This window comes from Camelus bactrianus, chromosome 13, assembly GCF_048773025.1.
Source record: "Camelus bactrianus isolate YW-2024 breed Bactrian camel chromosome 13, ASM4877302v1, whole genome shotgun sequence".
Taxonomy (NCBI): Eukaryota; Metazoa; Chordata; class Mammalia; order Artiodactyla; family Camelidae; genus Camelus; species Camelus bactrianus.
In genome coordinates, this window is record NC_133551.1 from 47,194,792 (window position 1) to 47,214,124 (window position 19,333).

The 19,333-nt window shown below is 52.8% G+C and overlaps 2 protein-coding genes and 1 long non-coding RNA gene across 14 annotated transcripts in view; 1 reads left to right on the top strand and 2 right to left on the bottom strand.

Annotated features, from left to right (window-relative positions):
• Nucleotides 1–18,347, top strand: PTCH2 (patched 2). 10 transcript variants are annotated; one of them, XM_010946080.3, is made up of 22 exons: nt 987–4,393; nt 4,834–5,026; nt 10,006–10,195; nt 10,304–10,373; nt 10,568–10,659; nt 11,222–11,417; nt 12,021–12,142; nt 12,291–12,438; nt 12,516–12,647; nt 12,735–12,890; nt 12,976–13,068; nt 13,384–13,509; nt 13,605–13,723; nt 13,828–14,176; nt 14,326–14,638; nt 14,755–14,897; nt 14,984–15,164; nt 15,284–15,564; nt 15,655–15,792; nt 16,834–16,976; nt 17,064–17,163; nt 17,564–18,347. In XM_010946080.3, the coding sequence occupies exons 1-22, from the start codon at nt 4,322–4,324 to the stop codon at nt 17,825–17,827; spliced, it is 3,621 nt and encodes a 1,206-aa protein (XP_010944382.2). In that variant the 5' UTR covers nt 987–4,321; the 3' UTR covers nt 17,828–18,347. The 10 variants fall into 10 exon arrangements, 9 of the variants coding, with proteins under 9 accessions (XP_074232691.1, XP_074232690.1, XP_074232688.1 ...); XM_074376584.1 differs by having other exon boundaries at nt 984–4,393; nt 10,009–10,195; nt 12,516–12,890; XM_074376583.1 differs by having other exon boundaries at nt 985–4,393; nt 12,516–12,890.
• Nucleotides 5,258–12,003, bottom strand: LOC141579597 (uncharacterized). Its single transcript, XR_012511314.1, has 2 exons — nt 11,720–12,003; nt 5,258–6,518 (listed from the first exon to the last, which is right to left on the bottom strand). It is a non-coding gene; the product is annotated as an uncharacterized LOC141579597 (long non-coding RNA).
• The window catches only part of PLK3 (polo like kinase 3), a 21,056-nt gene continuing 17,059 nt past the window's right edge, over nt 15,337–19,333 (bottom strand). For all 3 annotated transcript variants that reach the window (XR_012511309.1, XR_012511310.1, XR_012511308.1), the window contains one exon: nt 15,337–15,887. The gene's annotated coding sequence lies outside the window, so the exon portion shown is untranslated. The remainder of the gene's footprint in view (nt 15,888–19,333) is intronic.

Consider the following 19,333-nt stretch of genomic DNA (forward strand, 5'->3'; position numbering starts at 1 on the left):
AGGGGTTGATTAAACTGTCCCAGAGCCTTCCCATACCCCTTTATGATCTTCCGCACTGAGCCCCTGGAACCCTGACAGTAGTAAGGTAGAGGAAAAGCCTCTCTGCCTTCCTTTGCACAAACCCATGAACAGTTCCTGCTCCAAGAGAAGAAAGGAGCTAGAGAAAACAGACAAGGTGAAGTTTCCCCAGGGGAAGGCCTTGCTGAGTTTGAGTCCCAGCTGGGAGCAGCCAGCTCAGGACACTGCTACTATTGTCTCCAACAACTCCAGAACTGGCTAGGTGCCCAAGATGCTTTGGTTTCTCTTCTCTTTGCTCTATTTGTTTGCCAGAAGGCAGGGACAGTTTTCGTCTTCTTTTGGCAGCATCTACAGAGGTTTGAAATCTAGTGAGCAACTGAATGTCCACTGGCCAGCCACCTCTCCATGGGACAGAAGCCAGAAGAGCCAGGCAGGCAGAAGAGTTAACAGAATCTGCCCTGCCTCTCCCAGTGATGCTCCATGAGGGAAGTGGAGGAGAGGAGGAAGGGGGCCTTCAGTGCCAAATCAGGGAGGACTGGGGAGGTGTTGAGGAACAGGGTTCTGGGAACTTACCAGATCAGACAAAATTTGATGGCTTCTGCTCCACGAACCCCTCCCTCAGTAATACCTCTCCCCTACCTGCTAGCAAGAGCTCCCTGAGCTTGTAAGGGGGCTGACTGCCAAGACTGCCCTCCAAGCTTTTTCCCAAGGCTGGAGGCTGCACTTCTTCCCAGTTCTCCCCATTACTCTTGCTATCCCACTCCCACCTACAGTGGAAAGAACGGGAACTCTGTTTAGTTGGATCTTCAAGAGAAATCTAGTGGTCTGCGCAGGCTAGTTTAGAAGCTGTTTCTATTTCCAGAGAATTGGAAAGGGTATACTTTTTTTAATCCACAGGCATCCCTACGCCTAAGGAGGTACTTATGTACCGCCAGGTCTTTGTATGCTGCTTTCTAAATAGTTAAATGTGTCTGAGGAAAGGGGAAGGGGGTGTGGGGAGGACCACCCAGATAGAAGGTCCAGAAAGCTCAGCTCTGATGGCTGGGCAGGAGAACACATTCTGTTGGAGGTCAGGATGACCTGTCCTCAACCTGAGCCATCTGCCACCACCCAGGAGGATTGCATCAGGGGCTTTTCTGTCAGGGATAAATGGGGAAATTCTGCTTTGATTCTTATCCTCTCCTTCCCCCACCATCAAGGCAAAAAGCCATTCTCTGATCCCTGGTTGCTGCCTCTGGCACTAGAGACTAGGTGATTTTGGCCTAAAGCTGCCTAGAAGGAAGGGGCATGCCTTCCCAGGCTTGGCCCCTAACCATAATGGGTGGTAGTCGGGGGCTGCCAGGGCTTCTGCTTCCCTCCTTCACATTGCAGGTTCATTGATTTTGCCTGGACCGGATAACATATCCAGCCCAAAGCATGGTGAATGAGTAGTTTAGGGAATGCTGGGGAAAGAAGGCCTGCCCTGGCTCCTCCCAGATGGACCCTACCCTGAAGCCAGGCTGGTCACTTTCCCCAACTCTGTGTGTGTGTGTGTGTGTGTTGCTTCACTTTTCCTGGCACTGTTCCTCAGTCATATATATTATCTCATTTAATTCTTAGGTCAGTGTCAGAAATTATGTGACTTGTCCAAGATCTCATAGCAAGTAAGTGAAAGACCTTGAACCTTGTCTTCTTTTAGATTCTGTCACCCTCCCACCTCTTCCATCCAGTTCCTCTCACTTCTGGAAACCTCTCTGAGTATCCCACGTCACAGTGGTTTCCCCTCTGGTCTCTGCGTTCCCTCTTAGGCTATGAACTTCTAAAAAGCAGGTACCCTACAACCCTAAAGCTTAGCAAAGGAGTGGATCCATAAAAGACCTTGAGAAATATTTGTCTCATTAATCAGTAGATTTACTCCTTGGTGATAATGAGTGACTGATTTTTTTCTTTTAGAATTCCTTTGGAGAACTTTCTGGTTTGGACCCAAAACACATTCCCAGGTCCGGCAGAAGTGACCTGTTAACCAGACTATTCCACGGTGAAGCAGGCTGCTTGTAGAGAGAAAAACGAGCTTCTGCTTCCCTTCCTGTTCCCTATGGTCTGTGGCCTTAACTCACCCCAGTTGAGCTCAGGTGCACTCAGAAACTCACTTTGCTGGGAAAGAAGAAAGGACACTTTGGAGTTCAGAGCAGCAGAGGGCACGGGCCCTGGGCTGGAATGGTTGGAACTGCAGACCAGTTTCTCCCACCCTGGTCTTTGGACTTTACAAGGCAAGAAATTTTCTTAGCAGACAGGCTCTGCCTTGAAAGCATCCATAAAAATGCTGGACCTTACCACGGTTGTTAGCAATGGTGGGTCTGCTGTGGAAACAGAGTCCCAAAGCCCAGGTGATTAGAACATTTCTTCATGGACCTTACGTCTTTTAAATCTAGCAAGAAAGAAGGAGGTCTCAAGGGCTACTTATAACAAAGCCTCTGTACTTCCAGTCCTGATGACACCCAGCCATACTCATCTTTTGAAGTAGCTGCAAGAGCAATCCAGGGGCCCATACAGCCTAGTTTATAAGCTATTTCTATTTCCAGAGAATTGCTGAATTCCACTTCCTATATCCACAACAGGACCCTCTCTTCTATGACAGGAAAGAACAAAGTGCTATGCACATATGCTGCTTTTAATGTATAGTCACTACTTGGCCAACAGCATCATACATGTTCCTCCACAGGCATTTTGCTGGATGAATGGACCACTGAGAGTAGATGTTCACCCCTTTGCCCTAAAGTTCCCCTTTCCCCAGGACTGAGGAGCTGGAGTTGGTGTTGACTGACATAAGTTTTCAAAAAGCAGTTTGGTGATATGTAGCAAGAGCCATAAAAAGGTTCATACTTTTTGACCCAACACCCCCACTTCTGGGAATCTGTCCTAAGGACATTCTATAAATGATTGATACAAAGACTATGCAGTAACATGAAATGTTTATGATGTAATCACAAACAAGTCTGGAAGAATTGACCAAGAAATTGGCCAGAGAGAATACTTGTGTTATAGAGTAATGAATTCGTCAGAGATGCTTTTTCTCTTCCCCAAACTTTGATAGTAGCTTGATTTTTACCCTCATCTGCCACTCAGGGTTAGTCAGTCAGGAACCTGGCAGAAACAGCACACTCAGATGGAATCGTTGATGAAAGTTTAATAAAGACTATTCCGTTTCCTGTCCATTCCAAGACTGGTTTCTGTAACTCTCAAATGACTCACTCAACAATTGAGCACCTACTTACTGTCCTAGTGAGGGAGGCTGACTTTCAAGTACATTAATTGTATCATAAACGCAAATAATAAATATATAAATTGAATGTTGTCAGGAACACAAAGAAGCAACTATCTGTCAGGAGCCAGGTGTGACCCAAGGAAGGCCTCAAAGGCGGGTGATTGATTCATGTTCAGTTTTGAAGGTGGTCTGCCAAAACAAAAGGGCCACAACATGTACAAAGGCAGAAACGCATGGAATAACACGCTGGATTTAGGAAATTACATGTGGCTCTGCAGGGCTGGAAGGAATGTTGAGTGGGTGTGAAGGAACTATGGGGAGAAGACTTTGGCTAGATCACGCAGGGCCCTGTGCTCCGAGTGATCTTTGTGTGTTGGAGCTACCGTCGGATTTGCATTTTAGAGAGATGACTCTTGGCCTCAGTGGAGAGAGTGGACTGAAGGGGGAGAGAGAGAATGGAGGCAGAGATTTGTGAAAAGAAGTCTTTGGGTTTTGACTGGGTCGGTCAGCTGATACCTTTTCTCAGTATTGGTCTCTCCTGACTTTTATTTGGCGAAAGTATCGCCTCTCTGGGATCTCCTTCCCACCTTCTCCCCGAAGGCCCTGCGGGAGGGCGGGGAAGGGAGGCAAGGGGTGGCCCTGCCTGGGTGGTCTCCTGCCACGCCCCCCGCGGCGCCGTTGCCTAGCAGCGGATCCGGCCGCGCGGCTCCGGGTAATTTGCGGGCTGCTCAGCCAATGGGAGGGCGTAGTCCCGGCCCGCTCCCTTTTTCTGCGACTACAGACGCCTCTTCGGCACTGCGGTCGCCACCTCGAGCCGCAACGCGGATGCGGGCTGGTAGCTGTTCCTGCAGCTGCATCCACTCCGACTCCGACTGCGCTCCCCGGGCACGCACCGCCCTGCAGGTCGACTCACAGCCGCCGCTGCCCACTCGCATCCGCGCCTAAGCGTCTCCGCTGAGTCCCAACGCGGGGCCCCGCGCTACGTCGGACCGGGCAAGCCTATGGGGGCTCCCAGATAACGCGGGTTGGGGGTGCCCACGCACCCCGATCCCCACCAGCATGGCCCGGCCTCCACCCCTCGGGGAGCTGCCCCCGGGCTACACATCCCCAGCTCGATCCGCAGCACCCCAGGTGAGTGGAGGGGAAGCCAGAGGAAGGAAGATTGGCACCAGGTCTAGAGACCCCAGGTCTGTCTCTTTGCAAGGTGTAATGTCTCTTAGTGCCATGTGTTACTACTTGCCCTGTGTATGTGTCTGTGTCTCCTCGGCATCTGGCCAGTGAGAGTGAGTGTGTCTGTGCGTCCACCTGTATTCACCTGAGAACAGGTGTGCATATAGGTATCCAATCTCAGAAAACGAGTTTATGCCTTCCTCGGGTGTGTTTTGGGTGGGAAGTAGGGAATGGAGTTAAATCTTTTTCCAAGTTTGGGCCTGGGTCTTTGTAGGTCCTCCCTGTCTTGCGTCCAGAAACCAAGAAGCTAGGGCTTGGCAGAGGGTGTAATAGGGAGAAAAGGGAACTATTTCATGTGTTGTTGCAATAACACCTGGCTGACCCTTCTCTTTCCACCCCAGATCCTAGCTGGGAGCCTGAAGGCTCCACTCTGGCTTCGTGCTTACTTCCAGGGCCTGCTCTTCTCTCTGGGCTGCGGGATCCAGAGACACTGTGGCAAAATGCTCTTCCTGGGACTTCTGGCCTTTGGGGCCCTAGCACTGGGTCTCCGCGTGGCCATCATTGAGACAGACCTAGAACAGCTCTGGGTGGAAGGTGAGTTGTGGACACTGGCCATAGCTGCTCGAGTATGGTGAGCCCAAGACAAGAACAGGGTGCAGAGCTGGCTACTGAGTTCTAGTGGGCCTGGCTCTGGGTCTGGAGGGGGCACCTGCCCACCAGTGCTTGGGCTTCTAGGGGCACTGCTCCCTCCCACACCCATAAATGGACATCTGCAGTTGGTGGAGCCCTGTGAATAGATATATGGAACAGTTATCTGTCAGTGGGTGAATGTATTTAGCATTTATTGCCAGTCTTTATGTGTATTTGACTGCACTGCAGGGTTTGAAAAGGCAACTAAAACAAGATTCATCTTTCACTAGCAAGGGAAGTAAAATATATACTGAGATATAATATACAATATAATACAAAGCAGAAAATGATTATGTTGTATAAGAGAAGGCACGAAGAGATCACATCTGACCAAGAGAATCAGAAAAGTTAGACCTGGAAGGCTAGGGAAACCGAATAAATCATCTGGCAAGTCTCCAAGGAGAGGTCCCATACACCAAGGCCCCCTGCAACCATTTACTGGAAAAGCAGCACAGAATCTGCATTTTGAGACAACAGCAGAGTCAGATGGGACCAAATCTTCACTTCCTAATGGAAGCATTGGATTAAAGTGATGTCTTATTAATAGTTTTGACATAACCCTCCTTTCCTGAGGCCTGGTTTCATATGGCAACCGTTAACAGAGTCAAACTCCCCTCTTTTCTTTCCTGGGAAATTTGCATTTGTGGGCTTCTCCAAACCTCCCCCAGCCCTGGCCCACACCCAAAGGCAAGGCCCAGGTTAGAGTCTCACACCCTTGAGTAATTTCAAATGCTGGCAAGTCCTGGGATCCAGAGCAGATGTTTCTTGGAGCCTGCCTGCCTGCCTGCCTGCCTGTTGGGCTCCCACACCCCATCCCCACCCTACCCCCAGCCTTCTGCAGACTCTCACATATATACACACTCTAGGCCAGCCCTGGGGTCCAGAGCAGATGTTTCTCTGTGCCTGCCTGCCCCCAGCCCCAGGACACACATGTGCATACACTCACATACACATACCCCCACCCACACCACTGTTGCCTGGGTGGTCCCAAATGACTCTTGGATTTCCTGCCACAATGGAGGCTGTCTCCCCCCTCTTCCTCCTTCTCCTTTCCCCAGATCTTCTCCATCTAAACACTGCTTGAACCTCCATGTTTCCTCATACTCTCTCCTACACTCCAGCACAGGACAGGCTAGATCCCACTGAATTTTTGTTGCTGTTTGTGGGAGGGTGATGTGCGAGGGTAATAATCAATTCCTAGGTCTTTTCTTTTTATTTCAGAATATCACTCTTGTCTTGTGCTGGCCAGGGCTGTGGGTGTTGTAAAACCACTGCTCTTGACCTGATCTTTTGTCTGTACATTTGTAGTTGAGGCTTCTTCCAGCAATGCCCTAGGCAATGAGGAGCTGATCAAGATGAGGACTGAGGGAGTATTCTCTGTTCCTTTCCTGTTTTGCTAGTACAGAAAGCAAAGAAAGAAGCAAGGCATTAGCTATCAGAGTTCTGGACCAGAGTCCAGGGTCCTCTCCAGCTTTCCCATGGTGAGATTTGGAATGTGACTTCTCCTTTCTGATCAATTTTAAAGATAAAGGACTCAGAGATAAATTGTTCTATCTAGAAGGTGGGGGACAGCCACATATCAATTGGTGAAACCACTATTCACTCTGAAACCCAAGGCTGAAACCTTGGGAGTCAGCCTCAGTTCTTGCTCATCTGATTGGTTACTAAACCAGCAAATTCTTCCTTCTCAACCTCTCGCAACACACTCCTCCTTTCCACCCTTGTGTCTGCTGCTCTAGTTGAGGCCCAATTGTATCATTTAGAATACTTTCAGCTACTTGAAAGAGAGAGAAAGGGAAAGAGGGAGGAAAGAAGGAAGAAGATTGATTTATTATCCCCCCATAACAGGAAGTCTGGCAGTACACAGAGAAAAGTTCATGGATGGATAATTCAGAAACCTAAGGACATCAGCAAGGACCTAGATTCCTTCTGTCTCCTCTGCCTTATTCTGCATGTTGAGCTTTTATCCTCAGGCTTATCACCTTCTCCCAAGGTGGCTGCTGCAGTGGCAGAAAAGGGAAGTCATCCCTGTCTTGCATCCCTTTTTGAAAGTGAAGAATAATTTACCAGACACCCCTCCACCCCCACCAACTTCCCATTTGGTTACTTGGCAAGAACTGTGTAGCATCCTATACCTAAAGCCTTCATTTGGCAAGGACAGTGGAATTACTGTGATTGACTTCTTAGACTAATTAAATTTCATCTCCTGAGTCTGGGGAGGGGCCCAGCTGCCGTAAATCACAATGCCTTTCAGAGAACCACCGAGGACATCAAGGTCTATAAGGTAACTGATCTTTCTCCCTCACCTTCAAATCTGCCTCCACACTGCCCTCCTGCGGTGTATCTAAATCTGGCCAAGTCAGTCCCCTGCTTAGAGCCCTTCCACCACTCTACTAGGTTCTGGGGAGTCTCCAGAACCACATTCAAGCTCCTTAGCACACTCTAGGCTGCTTCTCCAGCACTGTCTCTGCCTCACTCTTAGCAGCCCAGCAGTGCTGAGCCTTTGACATCCCCTTTTCCCAATTTCTTCCCCTGGCCAACTCCTATTCATCATTCACAACTCACCTCCAGAATATATCATTAGGTGATGAAAAAGTCAGGTTATCTCACTTCTCTGTTCAAAATGTACCATGGCTGCCATTTCACACAGACAGCCTGAGCCCTTACAGTAGCTTACAGGTCCTTACATGTGAACTTTCTGGACTAAAGATTATGAATATTTCTGAGGGTCCTGAAACATATTGCAGTATTGCTTTCCTCCAAATATTTTACCACATTAACCATCTATTGTAGGTGGGTTACAGTGCGCTCCTGTAAGCCAGCAATGAGTGCTATCAGTTTCTTAATTTTTGCTAATTTGAAAGATGGTAATTTATTGCTGTTTTTAATTTGCATTTAGCAGATGACCTATAAAGTGGACTCTTTTCCCATGCTGGCTAGCTAGGTATATTCTCCCTTTTGTAAAGTTTTTAACCAATATGATGATTGTGATGTCTCTTACGTCTTCCCCACTTACTCACAGTCTCTTTTTTCTCCAATTCTTTCTCATTTTTCTGTCACATCATTTCTTTCCTGGCAACTATTTGTACCTACTATGTGCTGGACAACTTCCTAAGTACTTTGCTTGTTTTGATTCTAATTCTACCAAGGTAGGCATTGTCCCTATTTCACAGATGAGGAAATTGAGGGTCAGAGAGACCAAGTAATTTGCCCCAAGCACAGACTAAGCATCAGAGCCAAGACTCAAAGCCAGGTCTGTACAGAGCCTTCATGCTCTCCCCTACCCCTGCCGTCTTTTCTACCTGCACGATACATCCCAGTTCACCTGTCCTCATACCTGTCATCATCACTGTCAGCTGCGACTTATCTTTTGTCTTCTTCCTCATTTTCTCTGAGGATTCCTTATTCTCTTTGATGTTATATTTTAAATTGTGTGTTTGTTTCTCTTGCTTTTGTGTTAGCTCTATGTGGGTTCCTTCTTTCTCCCATGCCTCCTTCCCCTCGGCAAACTCACTTACTGTGGGTAATTGATCTCTGCCCTCCCCTCTGTCCCTCCTTGTGGCAGCTCTAGCCTAAGCCTGGTGAAATAAACACGGCAGTACAGGCCTGCGGAAGGAGTGGGGAGTCAGGAAAGAAAGAAAAAAAGTAGGTAAAATTGACAGTGGAGGAGGCAGGATGGCTGCGTGAGACTGTATTCATGATAGATGGGCCAGGAATGTGTCTTGGGTTGGGGGATGTGAGCATATGGGTGAATCTGTTTTAGGGGGTTACCAAGGGTTCAGGGCTCTCAGGAGTGAGGAGATTATGTGGGTTTGAAAAAGAGATTGGGGAGCATGATGATCTGAGGTGGGACTGGAGTCTCAGAGAAGCAGTACATGTGGGCCCCAGGGATGGCACTGACCTACAGGAAGAGGCCCCAGACAGGTGGAAGCAGGACTGGATCTAAGAACAGACCAAGTCCACAAAGCCTCTGGGATGGTTTCGCCCTGGCCCTCACCTCCTCCAAACCACAGTCAGGTCATAGAATCCCTCACAGCATTCCTGCCTCCCCAGACCCCAGTTACAGAGCTGGCCTCTGTAGCCAGTGTAATGCAGGACTTGATCATGTAATGCAGGACTTGATCAATGAGATGAAGGCAAGCCTGGCGCTGGGGTTCCCCGTTGTCTGGACAGTGAGACTGGTGGAAGGGGTCTTCTTCCCCCCATCCACTTTGATGGCACCTCTGCCAGGGTACATGAGCTAGTTCCATGAGCGGAGGCAGTATGTTGACAGCATCACACTGAAAGACCATCTGACCCTCCCCCTTACCTGTGCCACCACTGAGCCATCATCACCAGGCACCCCGCTCCCTACCCCTTCAGCAGAGTGGACTGCAAAACGGTGTATGGATATAAACCGCTGCCTGGGACAACATGAACTAGGAACCAGCCCCCACGCTGGATCTGTTCTTTTAGGAGACCCTCCAATGGCAGCCTCCCTGTCGGCCCCTTTGTCTTTCCTTGTTCTCCTCACCAGAGGAGAGAGGGACTGGGTGAGGGCTCCCTTACCAGGACACTCCCATAACCCCAGTCTGGCCCAGCTCATGCTGATCTCTCATTTTTAAGTTATTTGCTTCAAACCCAGGCAACCAAGTTCATGCTTAAACCTTAGGTCGCACAAGAATTGCATAGGGCCACACAGGTGAGGCCTCCACTCCAGATTCAGAGCAGAGGTCCAGGAGTGTGGGGAGTCCGCGTGGCCAGCAGGGAGAAAGCAGGGGCTCCTCTCAGCAGCACTTCTTCCACTTGTCCTGGGAGGCCTCTGTGGGTTAGGGTCTCACGTCCCCCAGAGCTCTGATCCACTGAGGCTCTTCCCCCCAAGCTTTCTCTCTCTGCTCTGGCAGCAGGCAGCCGGGTGAGCCAGGAGTTACAGTACACCAAGGAGAAGCTGGGAGAGGAGGCTGCATATACCTCCCAGATGTTGATACAGACTCCACGCCGGGAGGGGGAGAATGTCCTCACACCTGAGGCGCTTGGCCTCCACCTCCAGGCAGCCCTCACGGCCAGTAAAGTGCAAGTATCACTCTATGGAAAGTGAGTCTGGCTGAGCCCCTGAGCAGCTGGAGGGTGAGATGTGCTGCAGCAGGGCTGGAGCAGGAATCCCCCTCTTCTACTGATCTCCTGTGCCCCTGGCCATTGCAGGTCCTGGGATCTGAACAAAATCTGCTACAAGTCAGGAGTTCCCCTAATTGAAAATGGAATGATTGAGCGGGTGAGTATCCCGAGCTGTCCCCTGAGACTGGGTAGAGGTGGGACCTTTTCTGCAGTAGGGGAGGGCTCGGAGAGACCCGGGGTGGGGGGTTGCTAAAAGTTGGGGGGTGGGGATGTTGCAGAGGGCATCTTACAAAGGCCATGGAGAAAAGAGCCCAGGGACAGGACTGATGTGGCCTGGGGTGTCCCTGGCAGATGATTGAGAAGCTGTTTCCGTGCGTGATCCTCACCCCCCTCGACTGCTTCTGGGAGGGAGCCAAACTCCAAGGGGGCTCTGCCTACTTGCCGTGAGTGCCACCACAGCTGCTCCCGGGCCCTGCTTCATCCCCTGCTGGGACTTCCCCAGCAGAAAAGAGGGGTGGGAGTAAAGATGATGATCAAATCCTCACCTCAGAAGGAAAGGCAGACCTGTCTTATATAGACAAAATAAAACACAAAGATCTGTAAGATCTGAACAAAGGAGATCCCCAGAAAGAGACTTTGCCAGGGAAAGTTAGCTAGGTGTCAGCTCAGCTGTTGCCCAGGCCAGAAGAAAACCTGTTACGGGCAGGTACCTGTATGGGTATGTATCAGAACCGAGGGTAGATGGCTTGAAAAGGGATGCAGTGAGGCTTTTCGGGGCCTTTTCCTTCTGTTATGTACCGTCTGTCCTCTTGTCCCCATCTCAGTCCCTTGTATCTGTCCACAGCTCACTGCAGCAGCCTGATGGGCTGAGCCTTGCACACTGTCCATACAGAGGGACAGATGAGGAGCTAGGAGAAGGGTGGGGTACCACCTCGGTCCCACTGCATTAGTTTAGAAAGTGAGAATTGATCCCTGATCCTCATTAACCATGGGCTCTCCCTGCAGGGGCCGCCCCGACATCCAATGGACCAACCTGGATCCAGAGCAGCTGCTGGAGGAGCTGGGCCCCTTTGCCTCCCTTGAGGGCTTCCGGGAGCTGCTAGACAAGGCACAGGTGGGCCAGGCCTACGTGGGGCGGCCCTGTCTGCACCCAGACGACCTCCATTGCCCGCCTAGTGCTCCTAACCATCACAGCAGGCAGGTGGGTTCCAGCCAGATCTGCCAGAGAAAGGCTATTTTCCTTCCCTTTCCCCTCCTGCTATGTTCCCCTGTTCTAGGAGAGAGTAGACTGTGCTCTGTGCTCTGCCCCCCATTTCCTTGACATTATTACTCTGCCCCCACTGTGCTGGACACCCACAGTGTTCCATTCACATTCAGTTCTCCTAAGTGACCCTTAAGTGGTATGTGGATCTGTTTGTCCTTTTCTAAGCCCAGAAAGGCTGGACTTCATCAGATATACATGCACAGGGAAACAGGACAAATTAGCTAAGCATAGTATCTTACCTAGTTTGCTGAGTCTCTGTGTGGCCCCGTGAGTGTGGCCCTTTTTCCAAAACCACCAAAGTTATGCCAGCTCCTCCCAGCGGCCTGTTGCTAGGCCTCTGCTCCCTCTTGTGGCCTCCTCTCTGCAGGACACCAGCTGTTCCCTTACAGAATAGGTAAGAGGTTCAGGAGAATAGTTATCTACACTTCAGGCCTACAGAGCTCTGTGGCAAGCATGGTTCCTGGAGGTACCAGCCCAGAGACACCCAGTTATCCACAACCAGGACCTTAAGTAATAAACCCCTCCCCTTTCCCCCTCCAGGCTCCCAATGTGGCTCAGGAGTTGAGAGGGGGCTGTCACGGCTTCTCCCACAAGTTCATGCACTGGCAGGAGGAGCTGCTGCTGGGAGGCATGGCCAGAGACTCCCAAGGACAGCTGCTGAGGTAGGGCCTCCCCTAGGGGTTGGCAAGGGCACCCCACATGTGGGGATACACACCGTGTGTCCACGCAGCTCTAGCAAAAGTCCCTTGCACACCCCCTCCTGGGTGTTCAGGCCAGCTCTGACCCCCAGCTCTCCTGTACCCCCGCCAGGGCAGAGGCCCTGCAGAGCACCTTCCTGCTGATGAGTCCCCGTCAGCTGTATGAGCACTTCCGGGGCGACTACCAGACACACGACATCGGCTGGAGCGAGGAGCAGGCCGGCACGGTGCTGCAGGCCTGGCAGCGGCGCTTCGTGCAGGTCAGTGTGGAGATGGTGAGGGTGGTGCCCTGCGGCCACTCCCTCCTCCTGCCGCTCACACTACCCTGTCTCTCCAGCTGGCCCAGGAGGCCCTGCCTGAGAATGCTTCCCAGCAGATCCATGCCTTCTCCTCCACCACCCTGGATGACATCCTGCATGCTTTCTCTGAAGTCAGCACTGCTCGAGTGGTGGGAGGCTACCTGCTCATGGTGGGTCCTCCTCCATGTGCCTTGCCCCCACCTCCACTGGAGCCCACCCTGGGAGCCCCTACCCGAGACTGCCCTTTTCTCCCACAGCTAGCCTACGCCTGTGTGACGATGCTGCGATGGGACTGTGCCCAGTCCCAGGGTGCTGTGGGCCTTGCCGGGGTGCTGCTGGTGGCCCTGGCAGTGGCCTCGGGCCTCGGGCTCTGCGCCCTGCTTGGCATAGCCTTCAATGCCGCCACTACCCAGGTACACCAGCACTGCAGGGCAGACTTGGGTGCCAGCCACCCAGGCTGCTCAGCTCCTCCAGCTGCCCACACCTGTGCCCCTCCAGGTGCTGCCCTTCTTGGCACTGGGCATTGGTGTGGATGACATATTCCTGATGGCACATGCCTTCACAGAGGCTCCACCTGGCACCCCTCTCCAGGTGAGGCCTCATCCTCCAACCTGGGCTCATCTGAGGCAGTTCTGCGTAGGGGTTAAGAGCCTCTTGGTTTGAGTGATCTTGGGCTGGTAATTAACCTCTCTGTGCCTCAGTTTCCTCATCTGTGAACAGGGGTAATAGTAGTGCTTGTGTCATAAGGGTTGTTGTGAGGCTCAGCGAGGTGCCTCAAGTCCAGTGCTTAGAACAGTGCATGACACGTACGGGTACTCAGCAAACGTTACCTGCTGTGTGGTTCCTGTCCCTCCTTTGCTGTCCCGAGTTCCCAAGCCTCCCCTTCACCCTACCTTGTCCTGGCAGGAGCGCACAGGAGAGTGTCTGCAGCGCACAGGCACCAGCGTCGCACTCACATCCATCAACAACATGGTCGCCTTCTTCATGGCCGCTCTGGTTCCCATCCCTGCACTGCGGGCCTTCTCCTTGCAAGTGAGGCCTCACAAATAGGGTCTGGGCTCAGGGTGGGCATGGAGCCGGGGGGCAAGCTTCATCCAGGCTTTGTGCCCCTCCTGTCCATCCCCCAGGCGGCCATAGTGGTTGGCTGCAACTTTGCAGCCGTGATGCTTGTCTTCCCAGCGGTCCTCAGCCTGGACCTGCACCGGCGCCACTGCCAGCGCCTTGATGTTCTCTGCTGCTTCTCTAGGTACCCCTACCCCACCAGGCCATCTTCCCTCGGCCCCATCCCATCCTGTCCTGTCAGCAGCATTTCCGGGCACAACCTGTCACCCCTCTCTCTGCCTTTTCCAGCCCCTGTTCTGCTCGTGTGATTCAAATTCTGCCCCAGGAGCTGGGGGATAGGACAGTTCCAGTGGGCATTGCCCACCTGACTGCCACAGTTCAAGCCTTTGCCCACTGTGAAGCCAGCAGCCAGCATGTGGTCACCATCCTGCCTCCCCAAGCCCACTTGGTGTCCCCACCTTCTGACCCACTGGGCTCTGAGCTCTTCAGCCCAGGAGGGTCTACACGGGACCTTCTAGGCCAGGAGGAGGGTACAAGGCAGAAGGCAGTCGGCAGGTCCCTGCCCTGTGCCCGCTGGAATCTTGCCCATTTTGCCCGCTCTCAGTTTGCACCATTTCTGCTCCAGTCCCACACCAAGGTAAGGCTCCAGGCCCGGGCAAGTCAAGGTGGGTCAGGGCAGAGGCTTCTTAGGTGTCTCTGGGCCCGAAGAAGGGCAGAGGGCCTAGCCCACCACCTGAGGGCCTGGAGGTATCCCTGGGCCTCCAGCTTAATTGTTGTTTCCCACAGGCCATGGTACTGGTACTTTTTGGGGCTCTTCTGGGCTTGAGCCTCTATGGAGCGACCTTGGTGCAAGATGGGCTGGCCCTGACAGATGTTGTGCCTCGGGGCACCAAGGAGCATGCCTTCCTGAGCGCCCAGCTCAGGTACTTCTCTCTGTACGAGGTGGCCCTGGTGACACAGGGTGGCTTTGACTACGCCCACTCCCAACGTGCCCTCTTTGATCTGCACCAGCGCTTCAGTTCCCTCAAGGCCGTGCTGCCCCCACCAGCCACCCAGGCGCCCCGCACCTGGCTGCACTATTACCGCAATTGGCTACAGGGTGAGAAGCAAGGAGACTGGCAGGGAGGGCTGCTGCTGGCAGAAGCCCCCAGAGCCCCAGGCCAACCATACCCTACCCAGGCCAACTGTACCCTACCCAACCATGTTCTCTCCCAGGAATCCAGGCAGCATTTGACCAGGACTGGGCTTCTGGACGCATCACCCGCCACTCATACCGCAATGGCTCTGAGGATGGGGCCCTGGCCTATAAGCTGCTCATCCAGACCGGGGATGCCCAGGAGCCTCTGGATTTCAGCCAGGTTGGGAGAGGACTGGAAGGGTCAGGGAGCACAGAGCGGCTCCAGGCCTCACAGGCCCAGGCCTTCAGCCCTCTCTGCCTCTGCAGCTGACCACGAGGAAGCTGGTGGACAAGGAGGGGCTGATTCCACCTGAGCTCTTCTACATAGGGCTGACTGTGTGGGTGAGCAGTGACCCCCTGGGTCTGGCAGCCTCACAGGCCAACTTCTACCCACCACCTCCTGAGTGGCTGCATGACAAGTACGACACCACCGGGGAGAACCTTCGCAGTGAGTCCCGGGGGAGCCCAAAAAGCCTAGGCCTGGGCCGGCACAGGCCCCACCCTAAGGCCCTGCCCACTCCTTGCTGTGCTCACTGGCCACCCTCCCCCCCCTCCTCCCCTCCACAGTCCCGGCGGCCCAGCCCCTGGAGTTTGCCCAGTTCCCCTTTCTACTGCACGGCCTCCAGAAGACTGCAGACTTTATGGAGGCCATCGAGGGGGCCCGGGCAGCGTGTGCCGAGGCAGGCCGGGCTGGGGTACGTGCCTACCCCAGCGGCTCCCCCTTCCTCTTCTGGGAGCAGTATCTGGGCCTGCGGCGCTGCTTCCTGCTGGCGGTCTGCATCCTGTTGGTGTGCACTTTCCTCGTCTGTGCCCTACTGCTGCTCAACCCCTGGACAGCAGTCCTTATAGTGAGTCCTTGCAGGGGTGGGGCTGGAGAGATCCATCACTCTCACACCTTGCGGTTCCCAGGAGCCCTGGGTGATCCCTGCCCTCCCCAGGTGCTGGTCCTGGCAGTGATGACTGTGGAGCTCTTTGGCATCATGGGCTTCCTGGGCATCAAGCTGAGCGCCATCCCCGTGGTGATCCTTGTGGCCTCTGTGGGAATTGGTGTCGAGTTCACTGTCCACGTGGCTCTGGTGAGCACAGGCACTGGGGGAGGGGTGGGCCAGCTGATTCAGTCTTCAACAAATATTGATCAAGCACCTACTATGTGCTGGGTACTGTTTAAGAACTGGGGAGATAATAGCAATACAAACAGGCCTTACCCTCAAGGATTTTATCCTAGAGTATAGAGATCAACAGTAAACAAGTAAACAAACAAATAAGCAGCCAATTCAGTAGAGAGGAGGGACAAACCCATGACCAGAATAAGGTGAGGACAAAATGGAAGGTGAGAAAATGGGAACCAACAATGTTTTTTGGACGGATTTACTGTGAAGGGGATCAAAGAAATGGGGTGGCAGCTGGATGCTGTGTGGTGGATAAAGGAGAGATTCTACCAAGACAGAGACAGCCAAACACAGGCAGGCAGGCCTCTCCCACAGCTTGGTGTTCTCTGGCAGAGGAGAAGAGGAGGGTTGGGTGGAGGCCATTGATCAGACCCCACAAACAGCTCCCTTCTTTTTTCCCCCATAAAAGCCTTATTATTTTTCTGATTATAAGAACAGTATATACTGCTTGGGAGACCAAAAAAAGTCAACATACAGAAAAGTACCAAGAAAGAATTAGAAATCCTCTGAAATGCCACCCCTGAGACATAAACTAGAACTTTTGGTGTCCATCCTTCCAGACCAGGGGTTGACAAATTTTTTCTATAAAGGACCAGATGGCAAGTATTTCAGGATTGGCAGGCCACATCGTCTCTGTGGCAGCCCTGCCATTGTAGCATAATTGTAGATAATATCTGCATGAATGAGTGTGGCTGTGTTATGACAAAACATGTACAAAACACATGCAACAGTCTGTAATTTGCCAGCCTATTCGAGACATTTCTCTGTGTCTCACCAGACACATCTATGCAGTGTTACCTATATGGACTTGTGCTTGCGTCCTGGATGGTTTCCAGGAACTCAGTTCACCTGGCCTTCTGTGGGCCGAAGCATGGGTGAGCCCTGGGGACACAGATGAGCTGGCCATGGTTGGCAGAGAGTAGCTCCAGGACCACTTTGTTCCCCCAGGGCTTCCTGACCGCCCAGGGTAGCCGGAACCTGCGGGCTGCCCGGGCCTTAGAGCACACATTTGCCCCAGTGACTGATGGGGCCGTCTCCACATTGCTGGGTCTGCTCATGCTTGCTGGTTCCAACTTTGACTTCATTGTAAGGTAGGAGGAGGCTTGGGGCAAGGAAGTGGGGCTGGCCTGCGCTGTCCACAGGACCTGCCAGGGCTGACCACCCCCACGTACCCCCAGGTACTTCTTCGTGGTACTGACAGTACTGACACTCCTGGGCCTCCTCCACGGGCTCGTGCTGCTGCCTGTGCTGCTGTCCATCCTGGGCCCCCCACCAGAGGTGACCACACCCTCCTGCTCCCAGCCCAGGGGACTGGGTGGGACAGGCAAGGGAAGGACAGAGCCAGGACAAAATGCCCTCAGTGGTCAACAGACAGGGCTTAACTTACAAGGACCCCTCTCGATGAGGTGCCACCAACTGAAGGTGGCAACCTTCCCCTTTGCCCAGACGTTAACTTCCCTGCCCCTCAGCCCTCCCGACTTCTTCATGGGACCCACCTTAGCCTTTTAGGGTCCAGAACAAGGTGCAGGGTTTGTCTCAGGGCTTGACATCCTGTCCCACGTCAGCTCTCATGTCCTGCTAGAGACCAACAAGGACCCCAGCTTCCCACCAGTCATGGTGCTGCACCAGGGAGGTGCTGAAGGGGGCAGAGCTCACTGGGGCTTGTGTCTCCCCCCAGGTGGTACAGATGTACAAGGAGAGCCCAGAGGTCCTGAGCCCCCCAGCTCCACAGGGAGGGGGGCTCAGATGGTCGGTATCCCCCACCCGGCCCCGAAGCTTTGCCAGAGTGACTACCTCTATGACCGTGGCCTTCCACCCACCCCCACTGCCTGGTGCCTACATCCACCCAGCCTCTGATGAGCCTACTTGGTCCCCTGCTGCCACACCAGCTGGCAATGGCTCCAGCAACCTCAGTTCTAGGGGACAATGTCCAGCCACCTGATGAAACAGCAGCTGAAGCATGGAGACCCTGTTTGGGCCAAATGAAGTCACTGGGAAACCATGGGTGGGTTATTGAATGCAGGGTGGACTCCTGGAGAGCCCTACTGATGCTGCTGCCTGCCTGCATCCCCTCCCCCCACCACCGGCCATCACAGCCCTCCCTGATATCCATGCAGAACCACCACCCTCTAGGCTGTGAGCAGCCTTGCACCCCTGGGTCCTCTGTGCCTGTGTCTGGGTGGGGTAAAAGCCAGCACTTCAGGCTGCAGTGCAGCCTTGTACTCCCCCCACCCCAGCCCAGACTGCTGCCCCCAGCAGACCAAGCCTGAGGGATCCTGCAGCACCCTTTGCAGGTCCTGGTCCCTCACTGCTTGGTGACTCCTGGGTAGGTTCTCTATACCTGCTCACCTCCCACCACATAAATTATTTATATGAAGATGTTTATTTTTGTAGTTTGTATAGATGTTAGCTATGCTGAAAGTTTTATTTTTAAAGAGTAAAATATATTCTATATGAATTCATTTCAAATTACTTTGGCACTTTTTTTTTTTTTTAATGGAGGGACTGGGAATTGAAGCCAGGACCTTGTGCGTACTAAGCAGGAGCTCTACCACTGAGCTATTCCCACCCACTTTGGTGCTTTTCTTTGGGACAGAGTTGTAAGTTTGCCAGTAGAGGTGTCAGGGCCTGAGGGCCTCTAGTCCTTGGTCTGTTTATTCATCTGGCAAGTGAAGAAGATGTTCAGCAAACATGTTGGTCATGTACTTGATAACAGAGTCTGGGTGAAGTGTTTAGTACACAAAATGATACAAACTTTTTTGGTGTCAAACCCCACTGTGTGGCTTTCAGAACCATCATGATCCAGCCCTGTGCACCTCTCCAGACTCATCTCCCACCTTCCTGTTTCAGTGGCATGCGGGGGCGATGGGCAGAGGGACACAGCCATGGAATAGGTGGGAGGTGAAGTGGAAGCAGAGAAAGTGAACAGTTGAACAGAGATGGGAACAGCAGGGTCTGGAGAGATGTTTTAGTTTTGTGCCCAGACCAACCTCCAAGACAGAGGCTTCTGCAAGTCAGCAGTCAGCTTGATGCCCCAGAGGCATCTCTGACCAGACGGCTACGGGATCAGTGGGGGCAATATCCAGAAACTGAGGTTGCGCTAGCAACCAGTGAGGTGCTGTATTTAAGCTGCTTATTCTGCGAAAGTTGGACAGCCCCACTGTACAGAGGCCTGGAAGATTCTGGCCACACCCCTGGGTATAGAGTCTCACCTGACAGATGGGGAGGGGGAGGTCTTTTATTGCCCTTCCCAAGTTATCCCAGGGTTCATACATACCCTGGGTTCCAGTCACCCACTCACCAGGAATGATCCCACCCCCAGAACATTGCCTTCTTACAAACCACCCCACCCCACCAGGACAAAAGCCAGAAAATCATGTTCTGACCAAAACCGGGGAAAAAAGTCTAATGCAGCGGAAGCAACACTATATTGCTTAAGAAGACTTAA